Source organism: Hydra vulgaris, chromosome 06 (genome assembly GCF_038396675.1).
Source record: "Hydra vulgaris chromosome 06, alternate assembly HydraT2T_AEP".
In the NCBI taxonomy this organism is placed as follows: domain Eukaryota; kingdom Metazoa; phylum Cnidaria; class Hydrozoa; order Anthoathecata; family Hydridae; genus Hydra; species Hydra vulgaris.
This window is the reverse complement of record NC_088925.1, coordinates 29,005,656-29,015,000: the sequence shown is the minus strand read 5'-3', so window position 1 is coordinate 29,015,000 and position 9,345 is coordinate 29,005,656. Positions and strand designations below refer to the sequence as shown.

The following is a 9,345-nucleotide window of genomic DNA, read 5'->3' as shown; positions in this document are numbered from 1 at the left end:
TCCGTTCGGAATTCCGACCGGAACGGAATTCCGATACATCCCTACTAATAAGCCAGCTTATTAAAAAATATTGCCAAATAGTTTTAGGATAGTTTTTGTGTGATTTATAAGATCCATCATATTTTTTGCTTCATTTTAAACTTCGTAGTAATTTAATAATACAAATTAGTTTTGCCCTACTTAATTTTTAGAGCAATTTCTTAAGTTTGGGCGTTTAAGTATAAACGTGTATGTTACTTTTTTGAAAGTTTAATGTTTGAACATGTTTAAATGATAGATAGCCATTATTTGTTATTATTTTTAGGGCTTTAAAGTTAACGAATATCTGCTGCTTTTTAACTACCCCATTTTGCGCCACTCATTTGCAAAATGTAAAAACTTAGTCAATAGTTTTGTTACTTTGGTTTGTTGTACCTTATTTTTTTTAAATTGTTTTTTTGTTTTGTTGTTTTCTTATATTAATGAATTTAAAGAAGTTTTTGATAAAATATAGCAAAAGCATTGGATGAAAAGTAAAATCTTTCTTGTACTAAAAAGTGGAAAATAAACTTTTTAATTTAAATTTAATAGTTCAGTAAACTAAAGATTGCAGGTATGTTTCTATATAAAACTTCTGCAGACCTGTCAATCTTTAGTTTATTGAACTATTAAATTTAAATTCAATTATTTTTTCAACATAATATTTTATGTTGAAACGTTGCACAGCCCTGGAAATGCTTCATCCAACGCAAATAAAACAAATAAGCGAGACAGAGGTGTTTTTGTTTATGTAAGCACAAATCTACGGTTTTTTAGTGGTTATAAAACGCTTCACAAAAAGATATTAAAAATTTCTTTTTGTGAAACGTTTCTCAAAATTACTTAATTGGCAATTTGAATTTAGATTGTTTTAAATAATGCAAAGAATTTTGACTTATTTGAAAACGGAGCAACTTCTCCAATAAGTAAACCAACAAGGTTAACTGCAGTGTAAGCCTCATTAACAGACAATTTTAAAACCTTTTTTTTTCTCTTTTTTTTAACAATTCTCTTTAAATTAAAAAAAGAAAAAAAGAATATTAAAAAATAATATCTTTAATTCAGTAATATTTACTAAATAACCAATTCAATAAAACAGGAAAAACAGGTTTCGATCAAAGTTAACAAAACAAATGTTTTATGACTTTAAGAACAATTATCCGTTATTAACCAGAACCACATCAGTAATATGATCAGAGGCAATTCTACAAATAAAGTTATTCAATTAGGAACGCAAATAGCAACTATATATATATATATATATATATATATATATATATATATATATATATATATATATATATATATATATATAAATATATATATGTATATATATATATATATATATATGTATATATATATATATATATATATATATATATATATATATATATATATATATATATATATATATATATATATATATATATATATATATAAATCCGACATTTTTTTACGTTCTACATTGTTTTAGTTCAAATTTTGATTTATAAAGTGAAGTAAAACAATACTATGTAATTTTGAATCTATATTTTGTTGAATCTATATTAAGAACAAGGTTTTTTAAGTTTTGAGAATGTATTTCGAAATTAATTTGTTATACTTGTTATATCAAATTTAACGACTTCCAAAGGAGTGTTAAAAAATGAAGTTTTACCAAATAAAGTTAATTAATGTAATTGTCAAAGCAATTGTTTTGATAACAACGTTTTAGTTTAGAACTTTCAAAAGTGATTATCAATTAAATATTTTTAAACAATAGTTTTAAGCATATTGTAATTTATAAAACAAATTACCGTTAATAATTGACTGTAGGTAAATACACAATAGTTGTTGACTGAGTATTTCGATAACTATTCGGTCTTGTTAATCATACGTTTTGAACAGTTAAATATTAAGACACTTTTTTGCTGGTTTCTTGAAAAAATTTAAATTGTAAATAGTTAACACCAACAATAGGAATAGGTTGCTGACTGCACTAGATGAGTAAATCACGTGGTAGCTCTAGGCTTTCCTCGCATTCTTTTCCAATAAACCAATTTTTTATCACTAAAATACCCACACCATATAGGGTACACCATATAGGGCCAACCAGGGCCGTCCCGAGTGGGGTGTCTAGCCCCCCTAAGAATTTTATTGGTCGGCAAATTAGACACTGGAGTCGTTAGAATGGGATCTATGGTTAACGATCGGCAAAAGTTGGCTAACAAGGACATTTTTTTTTCTTTTTAGATAAGTTGCCTTCAGTTAGCAAAAAACGTCACCCACCCTTTAAAATCTTTTCTGGACGGCCCTGGGGCCAACCTCAGAATAAAGTTGGCCTGACGCTTCCTAAGTTTAGATATTGACCTAGCGTAGTGTGCTAGTTGGGTAGCGCTATAGCAATTTTGAATTCCAAAAATCTTCAAACTTTCACACCTTAGAACGCCCGTTACAAAGGCAGGGGGCTTTCACATCTACATGGCGAAGGGGCTTAAACCAGAGTAAATTCGGCCCTGCCATAATAAATATGATAAAACATTATAGTTTAGGTATAGCAATTAAAAATAAATATTTAATTAGTTCTAATAAATTACGTCAGCTGTCTGTTAAATTTTCAGACCAGTTGTCAAAAATTGTTTTAAAAAAATTAGATTAATTTGATATAGAAAATCCGTAGCAAAATTTTTTTTTTAAATGAGCCTGAAACAATTAAGACTTCATTTAGAAAAAAACATAAATTCTAATTTGAATGCAATTTGTTTTTAGCTATAAGGAAAAGTATATTTTAAACAGAAAGGTAAAACTTTCAATCAAGCTGTAAAGGTTTTCTAGTCAAATGGTTGTAAAGTTAAAAGTTGGTGAGAATGAATGATAATAAGATGAGAAGTGAAGTCATCTTGAACTTGTGTGGTGTTCAGACTAATGAAAGAGATAAGGTGATGATATATATACAAAATACAAACAAACATCTGAGCTAATATTACGAACAAGTCACACTATTTAAATTGGTTTCAGTGTATGGTATTAAAAGTTTTTTTGAAAAAAATACTTATTTTTATACTATTTATGCTAGTAAATGAAGGTGTTCCTTCAAAAAGTTAGATCTTTCTAGTCTGTACATGTTGTGCTGTTTGAAGTGATAAAGGATAAGCATCTCTAAAGATGTTCATAAACATGCTTGACCCATTAGTACTAGGATTTCACGCAAGGAAGCGAAGGTACACTGTGGTAAAAAAGGTATTCTAGCGTACTTAAAAATATTAGGAAGGAATATCACAATCTGAAAACACTTTTTCAATTACTTTAAATCAATCTATTAAAGTTAATTTTAGCCTCTGACTTTAAAATTATCATCATCATCTTTAGATTATTTATAATCATCTTATCCCAGTGGGCATGCATTGACCGGGGGACTTTTGTCAGACATCGTACGGACGCATGTGAAACGTTCGACAGCCGTCCCCCGGACGAGGCGTGGTCACTGAGATCTTGATTTAAGGTGCAATTTAAGCAATACCTGAAAAGATTTTTTCTTAATCAAAGTTTATAATGGGAAATACTCACGTTGGAATTATGACGGGCCAGTAGATGAGAAAGAAGTTGTACTGAACTTTGGGATCTTAAGGAAAAAACTTGAATAATAAATTTCAAAAGACATCATTAAAAAGTTTAATATATAATTAAATAAAATTTTCTTTTATGGATGTAAATCTTTATTTTTTAAATTATTTTTTATACAATATTTCAAGGAAGTATGGATACCCTCGTTATCAAGTATAATAATAATTAAATAATACTAATTTAATGCAAATATCGTGTGTGTATGAAATATAACAAAAGCGTCTCTAATCTATTGTGGGAAATTAGTTAAAGAAATTATCAACATAAGTTAAATTGTTTATCTCTCATCCACTGATAAAATTGTTTGTCTCAACTCCACTAATAAAAATCTGAAAAACTTTCTTAAAAAAAAAACTTATCAGACATTGCCATAATAATAGTGGTTGTTTTTAAAAGCAGTTTGTAATTAAAGTTGAATGCATGTTTTAGGTAGTGGAGGAAAAGGTTTTTGCATTTAAAACAGGTTTATATTAGGCATGGGAAAAAGTTGCATATTCTTATTGCGATAATATTTTAAATTAATAATATCATGCTAAAAAAAATATAGTAATCAAAGTACAGAAACAATAGTATCTTTGCATAGTCCTCCAGTAACTCCTTGAGAATTCCAGTAACTTTTCCTTTCCTTGCTTGAAAAAAAATAGTATTTTCAAAAGCAATCGTAGTACGTTAACTAAGATTATAGTTTATAGTTTATTTTAGTTTGCCAAATATATTTTTGTGTTTAAAAGATACGACTGATAAAAGTGGCTTCAAAAAGTTCTACAAAAATACTTCATCTATAAAACTTTAATAAAGAGTAATAAGCAATTTTTTGTTAATAAATTTTATGTTATCAATAAATAAAGTTGACTTAATATTGTTCGTCGCCCAAAGTAATAACTCAAACTTATTGCCTGTTTTTAGTGAACTTTTGCTACTAGTTGTATTTTTTTTTTTAACATCATACAAATAGATTATATTCTCTAGCAAAACGCTTAGGACTTTTTTTTAAAGTTGTTTCAAACAAATCTTAATGCGATACTTCTTATAATTAAAAATAAAAACATCAACACAGTTTTAATTCATAAAAGGTTTTGTAAAATTGAAGACCACGGTGCAAAAACGACGTAACTCCATTTTTACAAACTGCTCAGAGAATTAAAAAAAAAAAGAATAACTTTAAATGTAGCAATTAAATATCATTCAGTCAATTCTTTAGAAAAATGGCATAAATATTACTCTATTCTAACTTATTTTAGCATCAAATGTTAGAGCATTTTATAATTAGTAACATTCCGTTTAAATCTGAAAACCAACCAAAATCGGAGTTACATCTCTTTTGCGCCGAGGTCTTCTATTAATAAATATTATATTAATAGCGGATCAACGTTTTTACGATACCTATCACAAAAGTCATAACTTGATTTGTTTTGTTTTGGTTTTGATAAAAAATTTGGCTTTTACTCTGGCATGCCAAAAGGTATTAAAATTTCTCAAATTTTAAAATTCTAATTTAGGCTAAAAGCATGATAAAAAAGCTCATAAGGAAACAATGTTTTTAGGGCCTAAAAATCTATTATCATTTAAGTAACTTTTATTAGTATAAATAAAAAACAATATATTAAGTAACAGTATTAGTAAATAGTAAACATAATAAAAATGGTTAAAATTAAAAATGTTTTAATAACATAATAAAAATCTTACTAAGTCTTCTTGGGTAGCTTTGTTCCATTTTTCAATCTATTTGTGAAATGTGTCATAAGTCAAGCTGAAAATAATTTTATGCTTCTTTATGCATACATGCATGCATACATACATACATACATACATACATACATACATACATACATACATACATACATACATACATACATACATACATACATACATACATACATACATACATACATACATACATACATACATACATACATACATACATACATACATACATACATACATACATACATACATACATACATACATACATACATACATACATACATACATACATACATACATACATACATACATACATACATACATACATACATACATACATACATACATACATACATACATACATACATACATACATACATACATACATACATACATACATACATACATACATACATACATACATACATACATACATACATACATACATACATACATACATACATACATACATACATACATACATACATACATACATACATACATACATACATACATACATACATACATACATACATACATACATACATACATACATACATACATACATACATACATACATACATACATACATACATACATACATACATACATACATACATACATACATACATACATACATACATACATACATACATACATACATACATACATACATACATACATACATACATACATACATACATACATACATACATACATACATACAAACATACATACATACATACATACATTTTTTTGTAAACATCTTCACTTCCAACAAGGCTGCAAGCAACCACTAATTAAAGTTGGAAGTTACTGGAAGAGAAAAGATGAAGATTGTAGAGCAAGATAACGATTGACGGACGACTTAAAGGATTGCAAATTATATGAATCAGGAAACCAAGATGAAGGAAGCGAATTCCAAAGAGCTGATGTTCAAGAAAAAAAACTAGACGAATAAGCGTTTTTGGAGCACTTAGGAACAGTCACAGAAAAAGGATGAAACTTAATTAAATGACGAGTAACACGAGAATGAATTTTAGTAGGTGGCACAAGAAACGCTAGGTCTTTAGAGCAGTGCCCATTATAGTATTTGTAGAAAAGAGAAAGAGAAGCAACTTTACGACAATGTAATAATGATTGGAGGTTGGCTGCAAGAGCAGGTCCAACTATGTTTACAATGCGTTCTTGCACATTGTCTAAAAGAGAAAGGGTAGATATGGCAACAGTATTCCATACATGGCCGGATTTGAGATTTATAGAGATAGAGAATAAAATCCGAAGTAAGAAAGTGTTGAGCTTGATAAAGAGATGCAACCTTAGCAGATGCTAATTTTGCAACTGATTTGATATATGGTTTCCAAGAAAGATTGGAAGTGAGTGTTAATTTAAGTTAAGATGAAGAGTAGATGACTCATCGAGTACATCACCGTTCATAAATATAGGAAGATCTAAATTATTGCGAAAACAATTGGCTGGAAAAAATTGAGTTTTATCTGTATTGAAGTTCACCAGCCACTGCGAGCCCCATGCTGTAGCAGAAGTAAGATCCTTTTCAAGTTCAAATGCCCCCTCCAAGCAATCAGAAGGTGTTGGTTTCTTATCACGACAAGAATAAATGGTAGCATCATCAGCAAACAATGTCACCTTAGATGTGAGAATATCTGGAAGATTGTTAATGTAAAATAAAAAAGAGTAAAGGGCCAAGGACTGAACCTTGAGGAACCCCTGAAGTTACAGAATAAGAAGAATAGTGCTGTCCATCGAGGACAACTTTTATAGTACGATTGGAAAGGAAGGATTCAATAATCTTAAAGATGTTGCCAGACACACCATAAGAAGAAAGCTTATGGAAAACACCAGCATGCCAAACTTTATCAAAAGCTTTTGAAATGTCAAGAGCGATGGCCTTAACCTCTCCATCTTTATCTAATGCACGATAAAACCTATCAGTTATTAATGTTAGCAAATCAGCTGTAGAACGAGAAGATCGAAATCCATGGAATTGTCGAGAGGAAACAAAAGGTTCCATGCCAGCCTGAATCCACGAAGTTATGTAAGAAGTACATTTGTCGACAGGAAGACAAAAGATATCTACCCAAGGGCCATCATGAAGAAAATCACGGAAAGAATCCCAGTCACCTTTACTGTAGTTGTGAGAGGTACGATAATAGGGGGATTTAGATGATGAAGAAGAATGAGATATTAGTTTTAAGAGATCAAACTGTGATCAGAAGCACCTAAGGGTGAATGTGGAGAAACTGAGCACTGACTTGGATCAGAAACAAGACATAAGTCTAGTAGAGAAGGTAAATGATTCGGGTTATCTAGAAAGCGAGTTGGAAAGTTGACTATATAAATTAGGGATTGAGAAAGGCAAAAGTTGTGGGCTTTAATGCCTGCAGAATCACTGACACTACAGCCAAGCCATTCAGAGTGGTGATCATTAAAGTCACCGACAACAACTATATTAGCTGATGGATAAAGAGACAGGGCTTGGTCAATATGATCAGAAATAACATCAAAAAGAGTGCAGTCTTGAGATGAAGGAGAGCAATATAGAACAAAGAGGAAGGCGATAGAGTGAAGTGGTGCTAAACGAAAGCACATAAAAGATATCTGTGGATTCAAATCTAGTTTCACGACAAATAGGTGAATTCTTACGAATGTAAATGCCTAGCCCAAGCATGTCTTTTTGAATTAAAGGAAGATAACCATCAACACTAAGGTTACAAGATGAGACAGCTGAACTCAAATTAGTCTCACAAAGAGCAAGTAGGTCTGATGAACTTTGCAAGAGATAAGACTCATTAGAAGAAAAGTTACTTCGAAGACCACGAATGTTAATGAATGATGGTTTAGAGAACTTGGTGATGATGATGGTTTTTTGTGTTTTATAGCTTTTGGTACTTTATTCATTTTAAAATTAGATTGAAGAACTTGACTCAAAGCATTGATAGTACTCAGAACAGTGTTTAATAGCCCAAGCAATTGCCTCAATACTATTAATAAACCCTAAGCCGTAACAAAAGGCCCCAAATGTGGCTTCGCAATGCACACCAAAACTACAAACAGGGACACCATCCATGTGCAACATGACACTTTTAATACTTTGATATTTTTCAGCTGTTGGTGGAATCAGCCTCTCTGAGAGCTACCGCAGAGTTTGGGAAACCTGACTACCAGCCGGCCTCAGAACCATAAAACTGAGTTTTAGAGCTGTACCCTCATTAGGAGGTAATAGAATGAGTTGCCTAGTCATAAAAATAGAGACGCAAGCAAAGCCCATGCCTTAATTCAAGAAGATCCAGCATTCAACATTCTAAACTGGAAACGATGTATTAAAAATACATCTGCGCCAGCCTAATAGATGAAGAAGGGGTGCGAGGCTGGTCAAGAGATAGAACCTGTTTACCCCTTAAGTCTTTGCCTAGGAGGCCTTCTACAAGACAGCAGCCGGATGCATTTAACATCTGCCCAAGATGAATATTTTTATCGAGACACCATCTCTAGCCTTTACTCAATCAATAGCCCTAAGGCAGGGGGTGTTTTAAGTCGGAGTTTGCATCTCCTAGCCTTTGCCTAAAAAGGCGTACCCTACAAGGCAGCAGGACATGAAGCAGATTGTACTGGGTTACATGTTACCAGTAGCAGGATAACCTGACCTGACCGGACATACATACATACATACATACACACACATTTAAAAAACTTTATTACAAATAAAAAATGATTTTATCTAAAATAAGTAACTTAATAAACATATATATGTTACCTAAAATAAAATAATTTATCAACTTTCTTACGATTGATATATGCGTTGAATAATAAATTGTTTGCTGAAATAAAAACACTTTATTAACTTTTATTCTATAATTTTAATCAAAATTTACTTGAGTTAGAAATGAAAATAAAATAATAACATTTAATAAAAATAATTACAAATATTACTATTAAACTCTATAAAGTTAATAAATATTTTTAAAAAGTAAAGGAATATTACTTTCATTTTTACTTTCA

General features: G+C 30.3%; 1 protein-coding gene across 2 annotated transcripts in view; it reads right to left on the bottom strand.

The window, feature by feature from the left end:
• LOC136081761 (uncharacterized) overlaps window positions 1–9,345 on the bottom strand; it is a 26,634-nt gene extending 17,289 nt beyond the window's left edge. The window contains exons 1-3 of one of the 2 annotated variants that reach the window (XM_065799811.1): window positions 9,329–9,345; window positions 9,101–9,164; window positions 5,308–5,371 (exon numbers count right to left, since the gene is read on the bottom strand). In XM_065799811.1, coding sequence (XP_065655883.1) covers window positions 5,308–5,335 — 28 coding nt within the window. In that variant the 5' untranslated portion in view covers window positions 5,336–5,371; window positions 9,101–9,164; window positions 9,329–9,345. Of the gene's footprint in view, window positions 1–5,307; window positions 5,372–9,100; window positions 9,165–9,328 lie in introns of those variants that run through there. The other variant, XM_065799812.1, reaches the window with a different exon arrangement.